We start from the raw sequence: 17953 nt of genomic DNA, 5'->3' as shown, positions 1-17953 counted from the left end.
GACTAGGTATCGATGTTTTGTCCAGTTTTGGGGGGTCGGTTTGTGTAAGTTGGAGGTACTTCTCAAGGTCTGCAGTATAGATGTTAAATAGGCAGGGAGCCAGAACGCACCCCTGTTTTAGTCCATTTGATGTATAAATCTTTTTTGTTAGATTACGCCCGTCGCCTATTTTTATTTGGACCGACGTGTGCGAGTACAAGTTGATTATGGCTTCTAGTAGTTTTCTGGCCACATCCCAACTTTGCATTTTGGCCCATAATTTTGTCCTCGGAACGTTATCGAATGCTGCTTTGAGATCGACGAAGCATGCATACAAGGTACGGGATTTTGCATAGGCTTGATTGGCTAGAAGAGTTACCACCAAGATGTTTGTAAGGGTGCCCATTCCTGCCCGAAATCCCATTTGCGTGTTTGGCATCAAGTTTGTACGATCCACCCAATCCTCTAGATCTAGCAACAAGTTTGATGCGTATATCTTGGTCTCAACGTCGATTAATGCAATCCTTCTAATAATTGGAGGGGTCAGCGCGAGGGCCTGATTTGTATATAGGATTTATAATGCTTCCTTGCAATGAATCCGGGATTAAGCCAGTTACTAGAGCATGTGTAAAAAGTGGGGTCAGAATACCACTCCATAACGATGCGTCCTGCCGAAATAGGGCGTTTGGCAGACCATTTGGTCCCGGGGCTTCCTCTGGGCTTAGATTTTTTATGATCTTATAGACCTGGTCTTGCGTGAACTGGCTAGCAAATTCCTGTGGGAGTGGCTTAGGTGATTCAGCGACTATTCCTACTTGGGATCCCCTATTCGCAGGTTGCCTCCTGTGAGTTGTTGGAACTGGGGTGGAGGTTGCATCATATGTTTGATCAATATGGGCTTGCCAAGTATCCACCATTATATTCGAGTTGAAGTGTCGGTTCTGGCCATTTGACAGCTGGTTGATTATACCCCAGAAGAGTCTGGCAGCTCCTTTCTTGCTGGCATGGAGGAGTTTCGCCCATGTGAGTTCTCTATAATCTCGCTTGGCTACCTTGATGTTCATTTTGAATTCCTTTCTGGTTTTCCCTATTAAGCTTAGGGTCTCTTAGGTAGATTCTTGACGGCAGGTTCTTAGACATCTTAAATAAATATTCAGTTGTTTTTTTTTGTTTCCGTAGGCTGTTTGTGAACCATTCTGCCCCAAGTGAACCTCCTACTTTGCTCGCTTTGCCCTGTCTTGGCAGTCCTTTGTCTAGTTTAAGAACAAAGGATTCCCATGCCTCTATGCGCGATGATTCATTTTCGATGCTCCCCAAGAGGGTGGTACATACGCCCATTATGTCACCGATAGTTTCCTTTTTCCAGGTAAGGCGCTTTAGGTTAAAACATTGAGATTGTAAAGACATCACCTTATTTGTAATTAGACTTGGTGTATTTGTGAGTAGTTTGAAAGTTTGTGGTAAATGATCACTTTCTGCTCTATCTTGTATTTGAAAATTCAAAATGTATGGTAAAATATCGTAGTCCGTAAAAGTGTAGTCAATGATTGAGCCTGTTTTTTGTGTAACCCTTGTACAGGCTGGAGGGTGGTTGATCAGACCACGTGTGTTCAGCATGTGCATTGAGAGTTCTTCCAAAAGAGCTGCACATCTATTACCGTGGAAATCTCGTCGTTTGCGGATATATAGGCCGCCAATTTGACTTTTTTCCCCTCCATGAAGTAGGCTCATATTGAAGTCTCCCGACCGTATGATGTTAGAGTACACGTGAGCGAGTTTGATGGTGGCTAATGTGGCACGTAATTTCTTCACTCTTGACCTCTTTAGTTTGGAAGCGGGATGGATATAAACATTCAATAATAACAAGCCATAAGAGGGCGACAACTATTTTAATGCTTAACATCCAGGTTGAATCAAGAGTCCTCCTTTTGCTCTTCTGTGTTTGGAGACTCTCAGCCGGATTTAGATTTTCTTTGAAACCTCCTATAGAAGTACAATTTGCCTGCCATGTTTCTTGGAGAAGTAAATCATATTGGTTGATGAATTCCATAAAATCAGGGTCTTCCAGTTTTGCATATAGGACGTTCACAATCCAGGAACAGATGTTGCAACCTTGGTTCAAAATTGGGGCTTTGGAAGATAGTGTTCATGCCCTAGAGTTGCTATTCCCGGCTCTATTTATCTGCCTGGTGCCTAAGGGTCTAACTGCTTCTGGGTGGGAAAAAGTGATGGTGATTTTTCTTAGACTTTGGGTTATTACCTTCGCTGGGCTGTCCTGTTCTGGGCCTTTGGCTCCTCTGAGCAAGCCCTCTGTCTGGTTGGGTGGTTGAAGTGGGCTTGGGTAGCAGTTGAAAGCTGGCCTTTTTACCTCAATGCCCCATTTGGCGAGTGAGTCCTGTTGCAGCCAGATCTGCTCAATGATGGAGCTGTCAAGGAAGGTGACTGTGGTGATATCTTGGCCAACTGGATTGAAGTTTGGTCTAAACTCTATGCTTTCTATGTTGCTGGTGTTAATATGACACAGAGATGGAGAGAAAGGGATTTGGGTCATTCACTGTTAATACTCTTAATGGTTGGCAAAATAGGTATACAGGTGAACAAATACTTGGCTACATACAACTTTGCTTGATATTAACATGTTTTACTCGGAAAATAGCAAGTTTACAGCAAATGGTGTCAGATTTTCATCCTTGTGTGGTACATACATTTAGTCCTTTGGATGGGTAACTGTACACTTTGTCTACAATACTTAGAAAGAGAAAAAAGCTAGTATAAAAGGCTATTTAAAAATATGTTATTATGACTAACCTCAAAAGAATGCAATGCAGACCCTAGTCTCTAGCATGAATTTTAAACATGCAGTTTCTTGATTAGTTAATTAAAACAAACCGACTACCTTGAACAGGTCATAAAGGTCTTCCAATTCATTCACTTTTAATTTTACATCTTGTGATACAACTCGAAGCTGAAAAAAAAGGAAAAGCATTAATGACAGTTAGAATTTTTTCATATCAAATACAATATGCCAATATTAAGAAAGCCATCTCTTATAACAAATAGTATGAATACCAACTTGTATGTTTATAGAAACATTAAAAAAAGTGGATATTTCAGTCTCTAGATTCAAAACTTTCCAAAGATAATGGATATGTTAATTTTATGGATTTTAAAAGTTATCATCAAGCCTTTCACCTTAAACAATCAGCATTTTGACTCTCTGCTTTCCTTTATGTATAGATAATGAAAAATCACTTATAACCCCATTACCCTTTAAGGAGTGTTAGAAACGGGGATTCCCGGTAGTCTAGGCAGGCGCCGTAGCCAGGCAGAAACCCCGGGTCTAGTCAGGGCAAGGGACGCACACCCTGAGGATAACCCCTGCTCATCCCCTTGGTAGCTTGGCACGAGCAGTCAAGCTTATCCCAGACGCAATGTGTAAAGCCTTTGCGCAACACACACACACCGGCAACACACTAGGAACACGACAAGAGAGACTCCACACAAGGTTATAAAAAAAGTAGCCTTTGTATTATAAAAACACATTAGAATCATAATCACAGATATATATACACTGTGCCAACCGGCACCAGGAAGCAATTTACAGGGGTCTATTTACAAGGCAGCGCCAATCGGGTTGCTGACAAAACCATTGCAAAAGTATAAGTAATCAATATAGAACCCCCAGTATCTACTGGCACGACCATAAACTTAGCATCATATCAACATGAGGCATAAAAGACATTAGATCAGGCATGAACCAAATGACCTGACATCAGGCATCCCCTAAGCATAAATGCAACATTATAAAGCGTGACCCCAATAGGCATAAATCTCATTCATAAATGAGTGCCTCCACAAGAAAGTGGAAGCATCCCTAGGTAGGGCACACCTTAGGTTCTTGAAAGCAAGACTCCTTACAAGATTTATTAATTTTTCAAGTTCGTAGGTTTATTATTTCTCAATTCCAATTATTCATCATGATTTCAACGTAGAAATTAAATTAATTTCCAGTGGCAATCAAATTGTTGCTCAAATGTTATTTGAACGCTCCAAAGCATTTCGGGCTGAAGAGCCCTTCATCTGGGAGCTGGTTGCGTGACCGTGAATCCTTATGATGTCAAATTGGATGGGAAATCATCAAGAGGTGGACGCCGCTGGGTAGATCCGTTAAGAGTTTTCTTAACGGAATTTCCCTCCTCAAGGGCTCGGGAAATTCAGCAATGCCCCCTCGGTGCAGCTGCCCACTGCCAGGTGGGGCAGCAATGCAGGATGTCAACACGGGCCCTCCTGGTGCCCCTCGCGGCACCCGCGATGCTCCCCTGAGCCCCTCACTCACCGGCAGTCCGGGGCTTCTTCAGTCCATGCGGGGGAAGCTGGGTGATGTCTCCCTGGAGCAGCAGCTCGCTCCACTGGTCTTCCGCCGCTGCACTGCTCCTATACGTGGGGCTCTCTTCTTTGCCGCACACGCACGGGGCTCCCCTCAGCTCACGGTGAGCCACCACCTAGGGAGCAAAGTCTCCGGTGTCCCGTGGACAATGTGCCAGCGCGGGGTAGGCTCCCACCTGGCTTCCTCACAGTCACGGGGCTGCCTCGGCACCACGTGGATCCCCTTTCCTCACTTCCAGCCCGGTTCCTTTCAGTGACTGGCGGGGTTTCCCTTTCCATACGGGCGCCCCGCCCAGACAGGTGCAACCTTCCCTGACTTCCTGGTCGTCGCGCGATCGCGGCGGCTGGGTCCTGGGTTGCAGCGGTGATTTCTTTTCTGGAGGCGATGAGGGGTAGGCTCCCTTCTAATTTTAAAGTATAGCGTGGGGTGGGCACCTGCTTCTTGGTGCTTTTGGCGGCTCGGGCCGCAGTGGTGATTCGCGGGGTGGGCACCCGCTTTCAAATAAAAACAATTGCGGAATAAAGCGGGGTAGGCACCCGCTCTTCCTGCTGCAACGTGGGGTGGGCACCCGTTCCCAAAAAATAGCATAAAGCGGGGTGGGCACCTGCGTCAGGCTGCAAATATACGGGGTAGGCTCCCACCGTGTTTAAAAAGGCAAAACTGTGCAAAATTGTGGGGTGGGCACCCACTGGTCTCAGGAGCGCAGGGGGGAATCCCATGGGCTGGGGTTCCCTCCCAGCATGGCGGCAGCACAACGCTGCAGGGTCCACGCTCGTTCTTCTCCTGGGTAAAATATAGCGCTCAGGAGGCACTAGGGAAGCAAGCAGGGTTGGGCAACAGTCAGCAGCCTACAGGGCAGCTCTTTCCCAGCAGAGTAGCGATCCCTTGGGACAGTCAAACGCAGCGAGGATGGCAATCCTGAAGGGCAGCCGCCCTGGCTCCAGCGCAGCTCCTTCCCAGTCCAGTAGAAGGTAGAGGTGCAAAGTGGGGCACAGGGGCCAGCATGCAGTGCACCACGGCGGTTCCTCCAGGCATAGTGTCCCCTCCAAGTCAGCACAAGCACAACACCCACATGGGCTCACAGCCCCTGTATTTATACACCTCTCTGCCCTGCGTCTGGAAGGGGGTAGAAGTTTCTGAAAGGGTCTGGGGGTTGGGGCTTCTGGAAGGGTCTTGAAAGTTCCAGTCCCAACTGGCACCGGGAGGGATGTTAGTAGGGGGCAGAGCTAACCTGGTACAGGACAGGCACTGATCTAGTCAGGGACAGGGGATTCCTCCGTCCACTACTCTAGTTGCAGACCTCCCACTCAGCCTGACCCCACCTCCCTGGAGCCACCTACTCCTCACCAGCCCCGGTCACTTCTAGAAACAGACATGCATGCAGACAGGCACACAGCACACAGAAATGCCAACTTCTAAAAGTGGCATTCCTAAAACAGTAAAAGTAAATCTGCGCACACCATTGCGCAGCATTTATCATTTCCATTCCACACATATCAAACATGTCATACTTCTTTTGTTTTATTTAGGAATTATCCCATAAAGGGGGGAGTTCACAATGTTAGCCTATGGAGGGCAGAGAGCACACGCACTCTGCACTGCTAACCAGTGCTAAAGTGCCCAGAGTCCAAAAACCACCAACACCAAGTCAGCAAAAAGGCTAGGAGGAAGGCAAAAAGTTTAGGGATGACCCTGCAAAAAGGGCCAAGTCCAACAAGGAGGTTTTACAGTTTATTAAACCACCAACTACCTTATCTCCATCTATTTTTAAACGCACTTAACCTCTACTTCAACCTTTGTTTTCATCCACTTCAAATGACACTTTGTCCTTTTAACTGTACTTCTTGGTACAATACACTAATTAGAATTCTACAAACACCTATATATTGGCCTTCCTGGAGATGTAAATGTTGTAAACTTGTTCAGATGACAAGTTAATCCCTTTTTCGGGTGCTCAGGCATTATTTACATTTCCTTTCCATTGTAAAAACAAATATAATTTATTATCACAGGCTCTATTGGATTCTTTACCCAAATATAACACCTTCAATTCTCTTTCTCCATCAAATAATCCATTCCTTAGAAGTACCCTTGCTTTTCTAAAAAACTCTTCAATCCAAAAAAGTTTTAAAATCCTCTCTCTTGTGGAAAGACCAAAATCTAATGTGAGAAATAAGACTTAAAAGTCCCTCAGTTTACATAAATGATCTACTACTAATACAACACAACCCCTATTTTTAATATATATGAATATATGCTTTTGATTACAAGAACGTTTCTGACTTTTGGCATAAAGTTTAGTTGCAGATTAATTGTATATTGCAAATTAAAATACAATTTAATATCAATGATTGCTTCTAGGAAGTTTACCAGACAAACAGTTGTTCGTTTAACTTTCAAATTCTTGATCTTATAGCAGTAGCTTTTCAACACTTTACAAAGCATTAGAAGGATAATTCTAATGTATTAACATTTTATTTTCATATTATATACTTGCTTATATATTACATATTCTCTGACATTACAGTTCGAATTTTGGATTTTGTGTTAGAAATTCTACCTTTCCCCTTTCCTCTCTTCCAAACGCCATGCATTGTATTTATGTTTCCCTATTCAGTAATATTAATAATTGTATTCATACTTTGTTCTTAAGATTTATAACATAATATCAAAATATGTTCTTTAAACTACAAAAGAGAAGCTATTTGAATAGATTGTTAAAGAACAAACTAGGGGTGGGGTTATGCATTTCCAGAAATAAACAAATCTCTGTGTATATATTTATAGATCTATATAACTAATGAATCGTGACCCCGACTCTGATATGACAGGGCCTTTGCCTAGGATCTGTCATTCAGTGCTCCAACACCTCTTTGAATAGGACACTCAATAGTTTTTTTTGCAAACCATGCCACCTCCGTTTGGACCCAGCCATTCACAAATCAGTCTTGACCATGCTCCACTGGGGACAACCCAGCCCAACTTCCAGGATGAAGTGAACCAAGCTATCAATCAACAAAGGGAGAGAAAGGGTTCAAGGGCACTCTTAGTCCCCAGTCAGTAAGTAAATAAACAAAGGAAGAGTGTCCGTCGGAGAAGCATTTAGAACTGATTATAGCACGTAAGATATGAGGCCAGATGTAAGTGTCAATCAAAATATCTTTATTCGGCTTATTTAAAAACCATACAAAGAGAGAAGGGAAAAAATAAATTTCATACAAAATTTTCCCATAATACACATAATATTGAATATTAACAACAAATTTTAAAATTGTAACAAACAGTTAAAAAAGTTGTTTGACATAGATAACTAATCTTGACAGACAGCTTTCGCCCTTGAGGCGGCTACCAGAAATTTAGCAATGCAAAAAGTAATATGGGGATTAGGTAGTAATTGTAAGAAGAGCAAAGCCGGTCTCACCTGAGTGAAGCCGGCTTCTTTGAGAATAGGCAACAAAAAATTTTTCCTTGGCTCTAAGTACAACCCACAAAACATAACAAAATGCATTGTATCTTGCACTGAAAACTGGTCACAGCTACAGGGCGGGGCTAGTTCTGGCTTCTGCCAATTATTAAAGGAGAATAAGTAAAAATGCAGCAAATTAAATCTAAATTTGGTTAAAAGAAACCTGTGGAAGGGGATTGTGACGAAACCAAGATAAGGTGCGAGTGATGCCGAGCTGACCAACAAGCAATGATCCCTCACTGCCGGTTTTACTAGTTCACGTTCTTCACGACATGCTTCCTTCCTTCCCATAAAATACTTTTTTACAAGGTCAAGATCTTGGATCCTAATATTCTCCGGGGAGGTAAAAAGCTCCGGGCGGCCTAGATCTAAAAAAGCCCTGGCCAAATAGGCCAGCCAAGGAATCTTGTTGGATTTATCAAGGGACAGAACATCGGACATAATCTTATGATTTAATGGGAGTTCTTCATTCATCCACATTTTTAACCAAAAAGTCAAGGGGGCCATACTCAACTTATCAGAAAGAAACTGTAGACCAACTTCTTTATGAATAGAATACGTTGGGGTCGACTGGGGTACAGAGAGTAGGGTTCTAATAAATCCATTCTCCGCTCTCTGGATTGGTTCCACATTTGCATATCCCCACAATGCGGCACCATATAATGCAATGGCCACAGATTTACTATTATAGATTTTTAGTATAGCTTCCATAGGCCTGGCCCCTAGCCTACCAGCAAAGCTCAGAAGTGCAGATGATGATCTAATAACGGCCAACCTCTTAGCTCTAACCTGCGGGCCCCAGGACCCTTTCTGGTCGAACAGTATGCCTAGATATGGGAATGTGGATACCCTAGAGACCATGTCCCCCCTGCATGTGAATGTTTTGTTTCTCTTCCTGCGACACTCTAGACCCACCACCATTGTATGTGACTTGGCTACGTTTATTTTAAGATCTAGTTGCTCCATAAACGAACCAAAGGCATTCAATAGGCGCTGGAGGCCAACTCCCGTGCGGGCGATCAGCACGGCGTCATCCGCATATAGGAGCGCCGGGATCTTTATTGCTCCTACACGCGGGACGTCTGCTTCCTGCCCCCCTAGGTGTGCGCCCAGGCCATTGATGTAGATGGTAAAGAGCAGGGGGGCTAAAATGCAGCCCTGCCGCACCCCCCTTAATGATCTAAAGAGAGGGGTGCGCCTACCCTCGTTCGTCACACGTACACTTGAGAAGAGTTCTTGGTGCAGGGAGGCCATAAAGGTGACCAATGCCTCGTCAATACCCATCTCCAGCAGAATAGACCACAACTTTGTCCTATTGACCAGGTCAAATGCCGAGGAGAGGTCCATGAATGCAAGATACACGGACCCCTCCTTGGCTACAGTGTATTTGGAGATGAGCAAATGTAAGTTGACGCACTGTTCAATAGTCCTTTCTTTCCCTAAATCCGTATTGGATTTCGGACAATCCACCACAGCCCTCAACATTCTCCCTCAACCTGGATAAAAGAACTCTACCTAAAATTTTTACTGATGAATCCAGAAGGGATATAGGCCTATAACAGCCTGGGTCATCCCGCCGACCTTTTTTAAAAATGGGGACTATGGTGGAGGTGTTCCATGATGCAGGTACAGGGTTACCATTGACTGCATTGAACACGTTTTCCAGAACTTTAGCCCACAGTTTTGGGGAGTACATCAAAAAGTCGGCAGGCACACCGTCAGGACCAGGTGCCTTGTGCTTTGTAGTGGACATAATGGCTTTTTCTACCTCATCTCGATTAAAAAGGATGGGGCGGGTGACTGGGCTTGTCAACAGGACGTCTTTGGTTGCATCAGCAGTATCCCCATAAACATTTTTAAAGTGAGATAACCACTTTTCATCAGGAATAACGCAGTCCATGGAATCGTTATTATCGTCTGAGAAAAAAGGCTGTTTAATAATCTCCCAGAATTTTTTGCTATCCTTCAGGACTGCCGCCGAAAGGAGGCCCTCCCATGCTTCTTGTTTAATGGTGTCCTTCCGTTTTTTTATTGCTAATTTATAAATTTTCCTGAGTCTGGTAATCTCATCTTTTACCCTGGGGGTGTTTTTTAGGGCTGCCAGTAGTGATCTATGTGCTTTTGAGCATGCTGAATCAAACCAGCGCTTATTTCCTGGGATTCCTTTTTTTGTCTTTGCTAAAAGGTCCTGAGACACCTGCCCACATATTACCTCAAACGCCTCTACAATTTCATGACCCTGTGCGCAAGGATTATTACAGACCTCGACCTGCCCCTTAATCTTTAAGACATTTTCGGCATAACATTTTTCCGGTACCACCTTTGCCCATTTCATACGTCTGCCTTGGTCAGTAGTCCTCAGGGGGTGGGCAATTACTTTCAATGGGGGTGGTCCCATATTGCCTCCCCACGCCACTTCTAGTTCTACCGGATTATGGTCACTAAAATGTGATTGTGTGGTATGATAGACGATAACCCGGTTAAAAATGCCTAGGGATACGAATATGTAATCTATAATTGTACCATGAGGGATGCCAGTGAAGGTTGGCAATCTGGTGCCACCATCTGGTTCATACAGGTCAAAGTTGGCAAGAAAATCTTCAAGCTCCTCTCCCTCAATGGTATGTTCAAAGTGAGGTCCCTCAAGTCCATCATCCCCTTCAGTACTACTTCTCCTGCAATTTAAATTGCACGGATGAATATTAAAATCACCTAATAAAATATAATCTGTATCAAACATATTATTCAGACTGACCAAGTTTAAAATACTATCTAAATCGGTGATATTACGGCCTCTATAATCACTATTCCCTGAATTATAGAAGTTTATATAAATAGTCCTACTGGTGTTTTTAATCACTCTTTCAACCATCAGGATGTTAGGGGAGTCGGTGCTAATCTGCCTGTAACTTCCCTTTAAATCTAAAGAGAACAGAAATAAAAGACCTCCCTTGGCCCTCCCCATGCGACTATGAACAGCTGCTTTGGTGAAACTAATGAACCCATCCCACCACAGATTGGCAGAAGTGTCCCAAGTTTCCTGAAGGGCAATAATATGGTGACCTAGAACAAAGCTTGACCAAGCTTTATCCTGACGCTTGCCATTTAGCCCTGCTATGTTCCAGCTTATTAGTCTACAGGAGTCTATAGATGTCTTAGTTTCTGGGAGCCGCACCAATGCCACTTCAGGCTCTCGCGATATTTGGGTTACTTCATTAAGTCCCACGTTCAGTAAACTATGTGGGTTAGCACTACCCTGGCCCTGAATCGAGCTATGGTCAGGCAAATATGGCGTGGATATGGGATGGTCATGGCCAAATGTAATTCGGTCTTCGTGCCCTGACTGAGGGATGGACTCATTGGGATCTAGGCCATTGATGCGTGGGCTGATCTGATCCAATTGTTGAACTATGGCCTCTTCCCCCCTGGTTTATAACCTTTACATGTCAGTCGCAGTCATTTAGGCCGGACAAAGCTCCGTATCTGTTCCCCATTCCCAGTCCCCAATCAAAAGGGGTAGACACCTGACCCCATCCGTTTGCTGCTGAGTTCCACATAGGCTGAGGAGTATTAGGTCGCGTCAAGAAGTGTTCGTTCCCCTGCCTGGTCATGAACCCATTTCCCTGGCCTCTATTATCATATCCCGGAGTATTTGGACCCCACCTATTTATATTGGGCCAAAATAGCCCAGGTGTTCTGACCATTGGCCCGTTCGGGAAGTTGTGTTGCCCTATCCCGCGACTAGTCATGGGGTGAAAACAATCATTGTTAAATCTGGGTCTAGTTTCCCCACCCCAGTGAGCACCTCTAGCGTTCCTTCTAGGCCTGGGGATGTTGGAGGAGGTCGCCATCTGAGTCTCATTATAAAAGAATTTCAGAGTGAGTGGGATTATGGATCCAGTTCTACGTTGGGGTGGAAGGATATTAGCAAGAATGTTAGGGAGTACTTCTGCGCTAGCAAAATTTAGTACTACGCAGTCCCCTTTAAACTTCTTTGTCTTATTCCCAATCCATGGTATCCTCCTTGTCATGACAATTTCTCCCGCTAGCTGGTCAACTCCCTGGTCTGCCATACGCATGTTATTGGTGAGCCAATATAAGGCTTTGTCTTTTAGTCCTTGAGCGGATCCTTTTTGTTCCTGGGATAGGACAGGGACATTCACCAATACCAGAACTAATGGTGAGGCTTCCATGATAAATTGTGAAGAATCATCCCCTAAATCCAATGGTGCTGGCACCACAGGTTGTAAAATGGGGGGCTCTCTTATTGCGTCCTGGGAGGGCACAGGTGGTGGTAATTGGCCTTCCGGGGTGGGCTGTTGTTGAGCTTCCATAGGACCTATATCGGCACCCGGATCCTCCTCCACAATAACTACTGGTTTAATGACTTGGGTGGCTAGATTCTCCAAGTCATTAACCAACTTGCTTTGCAACCCACCCATCTTTTTTACTTCTGCTGTTAATTTATCTATCTTCCCTATAAGTGGCTTGATAATGGTCTTAATTTTGATATCTATCATGTCCGAAATCCTATTAAATAGGTCATCATCGATGATTTGTCTGAGCTCATCAGCATCTTCGCGCTCCACATTTTTCCCTTTATGTCTAGGGGGTGAGGTAGTCTTTTTCCTTCCTAGCTGTTTCCCCCCCTTTTAGCTTGAGCTTTTCTACAATTTCTCACAGGTCGCATAACAGGCGATGAAGATAAAGGAATTTCCGCAACGGTATTTTGCTGTTGCTCAGAATCAGACACTACGTTTGTTGACTGATCAGCTAACAGGTCGGAATTTCCATCATCAATGCCAATATCTAATAAATTAGTATCAGGTATGTGAATTGTAGGATCAAGTAGTGATGTACCAAGCGTTTGCGCACTAGGATCGGGACTCAATGGGAGCAAAATCGGCGATTGGCTCAGACCTAAGGATTCCCTTCTTTCATTATTTATTTTTTTGACCACTTGAACTAAAAAGGAATCTAAGGTTTTGAGTGGTACTGGATTGACAGGGGCCAATTTTTTAGACATTTTTTACAAGAGAGTAAAGATGGTATCAAAGATCAAAGCTACACAAATAAGTGAAATAGAATGACGAAAACAGGCCGCAAGTCTAGCAAACAGAAGGAAGACAATACCATACGCCATAAACAATTTCTTGCTTCAATAAATTCAGAGTCCTAAAGCAATTACAGATAAGTGCCAAGGTTCAAATATGGAATAATCTCAAAGTAGTTTAAGATCAGTCCGTGTTAGTCTCAGGTGAATCACCTACAAGGCAAAATCATTCAGCAAAGTCCTGATAAAGACCATGTAGGCGAAATCTAGTCCTATTCTATAACATTAGCCCCTCCGATTAATCCGTGTTCCTGGGCGATTCAGTGAGAACTCAGAAAAACCCTCTTCAAACTGACCCCCGTCTGGTAACCGGAAGAAGAATGGAGGGAACAAATGGCTAGTGGACCGAGCAACACAGTTCAGTAACAGAAAAAGTCAATAGACCACTAAATTTTATCATGTAACACAGTACCTTGGCTAGACCGTAATAAAGATGTCAGGGAGCGGGCCCAGCCCAGCCTCCTTCGGCCTCGGACGGCCACAGACGGTCCCGCCCTTGTCCCGGGCTTCTCCCGGCGCTCTCCCGCGCAGCGGGATCTCGTCAACCTTTAAGTAACAGTAGCTGTGATAGGCGGGTGGGCGGGGCCGGCAGGGAGAGCAGCCCAGCTGGTGTCGATGGGGCACGCAGGGACTCCTGGTCCTCGGAGTCCCTGCAAGCGCTCGCAGCCCTGCCGGTTTTAGGAGATACTGCCCCTTTAAGGATGAAGGTTCAGCGGTCAACACCGCGCTGCGGGACCCGCGAAGCGGGTCTGGCGAGGCGTTTCAGCTATTCAAATGCTGTCTCCAGAAAAGAAAGGTGGGCCGTGGCAGCGTAGCGTCCAGGTGAGGAACCCACTCAATCACTAGGCGAGCAGCCTTTTAACACTGTTGGCGGGCGGGCGGGCCGGCAGGGAGAGCAGCCCAGCTGGTGTCGATGGGGCACGCAGGGACTCCTGGTCCTCAGAGTCCCTGCAAGCGCTCGCAGCCCTGCCGGTTTTCAGAGATACTGCCCCTTTAAGGATGAAGGTTCAGCGGTCAACACCGCGCTGCGGGACCCGCGAAGCGGGTCTGGCGAGGCGTTTCAGCTTTTCAAATGCTGTCTCCAGGAAAGAAAGGTGGGCCGTGGCAGCGTAGCGTCCGGGTGAGGAACCCCAGATGTAAGTGGTCAGGTGACTAGACCAAATTTCAAGAAAAAATGCTAGATTTTTTCAGGAAACCCTCACTCACCCTAGTGGTGACATGCTTCATCATCGGGTCCACCGGGAGAGATCGAATACCTCCCCGGTGTGCTACGATGCCAGGAGACTGCGGAGCAGGTTTTTGTGAGAGTGAAGAGTGAAAAAAAGTTAAGTGTAGTTAAAAATGTCTAAGGTTGTGCCAAAAAATCATTTATTAACTGGTCAACCCGACATAATAAAATTAAATTAACTATGTGCAGGGAAACTAACCAAATAAATTATACTGGTGTTTCCCTGTTAGGGGAAGGTCAACATGTTTCTGCCCTTTGTATGTGTGAATTTACAGGGCTTTCATCAGGACCAATATGCGAGCGTTACATTGACAGGTGTGGGCGCGCTAAGGCCCACCCTGCAAATGTGGAAAATTAGGAAAATTGATGTACATAAGCGGCGTTCATTTGCCTTTTCCCACTCCCCTCCCTGTAAGCACCATGAATACCGTAAAACATTGACCGCATCACTCCGCCAGTAAAAGCCCGTGCCCATATGTACATGACAGCCATTTTAGGCACCATGGCTTTTTGCCCGCTCGTTAGAATCACCGGCTTCCCCTCTACGCGTATTTGAACCCCCCCCCCCTCTCACATGCATGGACCCTGAAACCCTCTCCCTCTGCGCGATCCTACCCTGAAAGGCCACCCTCCTGCTTGACCCACGCAAAACCCCCCCCCCATTTCCTCTTGAAGAGGCATCCTTCGCCTCAGCTGACATAGCCCTCCCCAGCTGTACCTGACTGCCCCCGCTCTCTCATGCACGAGTCAATAAGACCTCTCTCTGTGCGACTCTGTCCTTGGGAGTCGCGGCCGCGCCTGACCAGCACCTCCCTTCCTTTCATGAATAACCCCTCTGTTGGTAAACCCTCCCTCCGCGATTGACTGTCCACACATGTCCGAGGTCATCGGCTAAGCCATAAGATACTGTTTACTGCCCCTTATTGTATGGAGTCACTCCTCTTCAAAGGACCCACTATTGATCCTGGCCTCCCCACCCCCTGGGCTACGATCAGGCGCACATATCCTAAAAATCGACGGAACACTCAGCTGCGTGATTACCCCCTCCTCTTATCGGCAGGTCAAGGGTCTCTATTGTGAGTATATGTGGGTTGGGATTGACACGAGGATTACGGGGATGTCTTTTCCTTGTTTCACAATGCCGTTATTGTAATAAGGAGTGTTTTGTAAGGTATAAAAGGCGATGCCTCAGAGCACTTGTCAGAGCACCTCCCGAAAGACACTGTGTTTCGTGTCCGAAATGACAGGCTCTCCTCATGAGTAATAAATCCTGTTCTTGTGATTCCTGCTTCCAGCGCCCGTCTCTTTATTTGGTAACTATTCAGAATGGGAACTAAGAGGCGACTTGCGCAAGCCGTCCGGGCATCGATAGTAGTCTGGGCTCCTGTTCCACAATTGGCGTCCCAACGCGGGGTCCATCAGTGACATAAGGTCCAGTAAGAGAGATCCAGACGATGAGGTGAACATCTAAATGATCGGAGTATACCTGCCTTGAGAGGGCCCTCGTCCGGCTGCCGATTGAATGAACTTCACCGATTCTGAACGGACCTCTCTCGAGTGACCTACTGTCCTGACTGGAATCCCACAGGAATGCTGCATAGAGTAAGAGAACGATCGGGCGCTGGAGGGGGAAGACGAAGAACTATCCGCATGGTCCGGTCCGGGTAAGATTAAGTGGGGTGTTTTTACGCCTGATTGGTAGGATGGTTTTATCCATCTGATTGATTTTTTGATTGTATTGGAATCGGTATTTAAATACTGATATTGTTGTTATTGGTTCATTTAGCTTTGGTGGCTACTTGAAATATTGGTTCTCTTCTTGAGAACGAGACATTCTCTGTTTGCAAACAGCGGCGAATAGGAACGTTCGTCTCTCTTTTCAGATGGAGAAGGGTAGGTTATGCCCCTTTGTGATTCGTCAGGCCTACCTTTCTCCCCACTGATTGTTTGAAATCGATTAAATAATCGATTGTTGCTCTTTGAGATCTTCCCTGTCCACAAACAGAGACGAATAGAAATATTCTGTCTTCCTTTGCAGATAGCGAAGGGCAGGTAATGCAGACGTTTGTCCCCGTTGTAATCCGTCATGCCTGTTTTTCTCCCCACTGATTGATTGATTGACTGGACATTGTTGTCCAAGGAATTGTTCGTTTGAGGTATTTTCTGTTTGCAAATAACGTGGAATAGAAATATTCTGTCTAGTCTTTGCAAGTAGTAAAGGGTAGGTTACCCTAGTGATTGGAGGTACATCATTTGGTCCGTCCAGGATGATACCCTAATGAAGGGACATGTGTTCCCCACTGATTGATAATCTAGTTCCAACCCGGACCATTTATTGGAGGTAACTCATCTGGTCCGTCCAGGAGTACCCCTAATAAAAAGGACATATAAAAATATGAAGTGATCACCGTACCCTGTTAACAGAAACTTTAGCTTGAAACACGCTAAGGAAAAGAAGGAAAAATAAAAAGAAATCGGGCTAAGTCAGTAACCCCCTGATGAGCTTTCGACTTCACTAAAAATAAGAAACATTAGGAATAGTTCGTAATAAGAAATATAAAGTAGCGAAAGCTTGACAGCAAGACAGACACAAGGTAGCCAGGTTCCGCTGCCTATTCCTGCTTCAAACATGTCTGCCTCATTGCCCACCACGCCCAAATAACAGTAACATGACATAGATACAAATCCATAGACACCTACCCCCATTCCGGAAGCTCCCGGCGTGCAACAGGCCCGCGGTTACGCCCATCCGGAAGGCGAGGCCTCGCCGCGTGCAGAGCAGGGCCTGGCTGGCCGCCGTCGGAGGGGGAGACTGTGGGGCGGACGGCCCGGAGGTCGTGATGGTCTCCCCATTCCCTTCCGCCCTGCGGGCCCCGGGGGGGGGATGTCTTGCCTCAGCCACCGACCCCCCCCCTTTTCGCTTGCCCAATCCGGCCAACATCAAAGTCCGAAGCCAAGGCGAGGTCGGCGGCGCTTCTTTCAGCTATAATGGCTGCAACAACACTCGGCCCGGGATAGTTGCAGGTAGTCCCGCCACATGGCAACGCCTGAGAGTGACAGGTAGTCCCGCCACACGGCAACCCCTGAGTTGCAGGTAGTCCCGCCACATGACAAGGGGGGGATGTCTTGCCTCAGCCACCGACCCCCCCCCCATCTTTCTTGCCTGGCACGGCTGTACCAAAGCGCTTGAGCCGAAGAACGGCGCGGGGTCGCTGGAAGGGGGAGGCGGCGCGAACGAGCCTCCCCCACCTCCCTCCAGGTGGAGGCTTCCAGCGACACCCCAACGCTCCTGCTTGAAGAAGGGGTCCATAGCAAAAAGCGGGTTTCCTTGCCCGGGATGAGCACATGCCCTGTACTCCTCGACCTTGAAGATTCTAAAAGAGCCGGGGGGGCCGACCTCTCCGCGAGGCGCCCCCCGCCCCGTCCTCCGATGGAGCCACGAGACGTCGGCGCACTCCTGCCGGCGCCAGCCTCAGTTTGGAAATGACTAAAAACCTGCAAAGATACAGATTTGTTCAGTTCCGGTGGAACACCAGAATGACCCGGTAGGAAAAGATTGTTGCCTCCCTCCCCACTTTTTGACTGATGATTCGTATTGCTAGTCTGTCACTCCATTACGAGAAACTTTTTGAACTGCCAAAAGAGGTTCTGGTCCAACCACGAGTCACTGGAGACATTCTGACTATACTGGGACCTGCCTGACCTCGCCCAAAATGGCGCCGATACAAAATGAAACTTTCAAACTCCCTGTTCACCCTGATTGCTCAAACCTTGATGCTC

General features: G+C 46.2%; 1 protein-coding gene across 1 annotated transcript in view; it reads right to left on the bottom strand.

The window, feature by feature from the left end:
• The window catches only part of TBC1D8B (TBC1 domain family member 8B), a 720472-nt gene that overhangs the window by 181449 nt on the left and 521070 nt on the right, over positions 1-17953 (bottom strand). Inside the window, exon 12 of the mRNA XM_086967215.1 lies at positions 2876-2944. Coding sequence (XP_086823341.1) covers positions 2876-2944 — 69 coding nt within the window. The remainder of the gene's footprint in view (positions 1-2875; positions 2945-17953) is intronic.

Source organism: Lissotriton vulgaris, chromosome 4_1 (assembly GCF_964263255.1).
Source record: "Lissotriton vulgaris chromosome 4_1, aLisVul1.2, whole genome shotgun sequence".
Lineage (NCBI taxonomy): Eukaryota > Metazoa > Chordata > Amphibia > Caudata > Salamandridae > Lissotriton > Lissotriton vulgaris.
Note: the sequence above shows the minus strand (reverse complement) of the source record. Positions and strands in the feature narration are given on the sequence as shown.